The sequence below is a fragment of the Chelonoidis abingdonii genome, chromosome 1 (assembly GCF_003597395.2).
Source record: "Chelonoidis abingdonii isolate Lonesome George chromosome 1, CheloAbing_2.0, whole genome shotgun sequence".
In the NCBI taxonomy this organism is placed as follows: Eukaryota; Metazoa; Chordata; order Testudines; family Testudinidae; genus Chelonoidis; species Chelonoidis abingdonii.
The window spans coordinates 145,314,046-145,315,827 of NC_133769.1; the positions used below are offsets into that span (position 1 = coordinate 145,314,046).

General features: G+C 58.3%; 1 protein-coding gene across 1 annotated transcript in view; it reads left to right on the forward strand.

Moving 5' to 3' along the window:
* The first annotated feature begins 528 nt into the window (after nt 1-528).
* Nucleotides 529-1,782, forward strand: part of LOC116826930 (antigen WC1.1-like) — a 41,544-nt gene continuing 40,290 nt past the window's right edge. The window contains 2 exon segments of the mRNA XM_075062035.1: nt 529-636; nt 1,275-1,517. Coding sequence (XP_074918136.1) covers nt 529-636; nt 1,275-1,517 — 351 coding nt within the window.

Below are 1,782 nucleotides of genomic sequence, written 5' to 3' on the forward strand. Positions count from 1 at the left end.
ATAACCCGGTTGTCCTTCAGACTCTGCAGCCTGGGATCTGTCTTTTGCAAAAAAAGACCTTGTCCATCGAATGGCAAGTCCTGTATGGTATATTGCAGTTCTGGTGGTAGGCCAGACACCTGTAACCATGATATGCGTTGCATGGCTATGCCAGAGGCGACCGTTCTAGCCACCAAATCAGCGGAATCTAGTGAGGCTTGCAAGGAGGTTCTCGCAACCCTCTTCCCCTCCTTTAGGAGCGCTGTAAACTCCTGACGGGAGTCCTGGGGGACCAACTCAGTAAACTTGCTGACCGCCTCCCAGATGTTATAGGAGTATCGGCTTAAGAGGACTTGCTGGTTTGCCACGCGGAGCTGAAGTCCTCCAGCAGAGTAGATTTTTCGGCCCAACAAGTCCATGTGCTTGGCCTCCCTAGATTTTGGCGCGGGGGCTTGCTGGCCGTGGCGATCCCTTTCGTTGACCAATTGTACCACCAATGAGCAAGGGGCGGGGTGCACGTAACGGTATTCGTACCCCTTAGAAGGCACCATGTATTTGCGTTCTACTCCCCTGGTTGTTGGTGGAATGGAAGCCGGGGACTGCCAGATGGTGTCTGCTCTGGCCTGGATCGACCGGATAAAGGGGAGGGCCACTCTGGTAGGCGTTTCCACTGATAGGATGCTAACCACTGGGTCCTCCACCTCAGGGACTTCCTCTACGTGAAGGCTGATATTTTGGGCAACACGCAGCAGAAGATCTTGGTGTGCTCACAGATCAATCGGAGGAGGCCCCGATGATGATGTGCCCGCTTCCGCCTTATCCAAGGAAGATGATGATGACAACCCTGGGATGAGTAGGTCCTGGACTGATGCCTCATCCTGGTGGACCTCCGTCTCCGGAATATCATGGCGTTCCGGAGCTTGTGCAGAGCTCTCCTCCGTATCAGCGGGGGGAGGTCTGCTGACAGTGGCCTCAGGTGCACGGTGCTCTGAATGGCTGGAGCGTGATGGGCCCATTGGTTCACCTTGGGCTTGGTGATAGACCCACGGTGTCCAAAAGGACCACTGAGGCGGTCCGTGGTCCGTATGGGTTGAGTGTCCGAACCCCCATAGGAGGCACTTTCCGAGTACGAAGAGGCAGATGGATGACATGACGGCCATGGGGGAGCTGAAGTAGACTGGACCAGGTCTCTACGTCCATAGTACTCCTCTCTGCGTGGTACCGGCGAACGGTACCGGGAACCATGGCGGTGTTGAGAGCAGGACTGGGACCTGCGACCAGCGCTGTGCTGGGAGGTCGACCGGTGCCGAACATCCTCATGCTTGGATCGGCTACGAGAGGTGCGGCGGTGCTGGGATCTGGAGTGGTGCCGATGGTACGATGGAGACCGGGATCTCGAGCGGTGCTGCGAGTGCGACCGATATCGGGACTGCGAGCGGCGCCGGGATCGGGAGCAGTGTCGGGGCCGAGAGCGATCACGGGATCCCGAACGAGACCGATGGTGCTCAGTGGTGCCTGGGGAAGGCGGTCGCACCATGGTAGGCTTGCCCAGCGACTGAATGATCCGCACCGCCGGTGCCGGGGGTTGGAGCAGTTCAGGCTCTCTTAGAGCAATGAGATCACGTGCCGTGGAGAAGGTCTCTGGCGTGGACGGTATGACAAGCTCTACCGCAGCACGGGCTGGGGAGCTGGTAGGCACTGGACTCAACGGCTCTTGGGAGACCGGAATCAACGGTGCAGAGACAAGCAGTGCTGCGGCAGTTGGCGGTGCCAGGTGGTCCGACTTGGAACTGCGCTCTGACT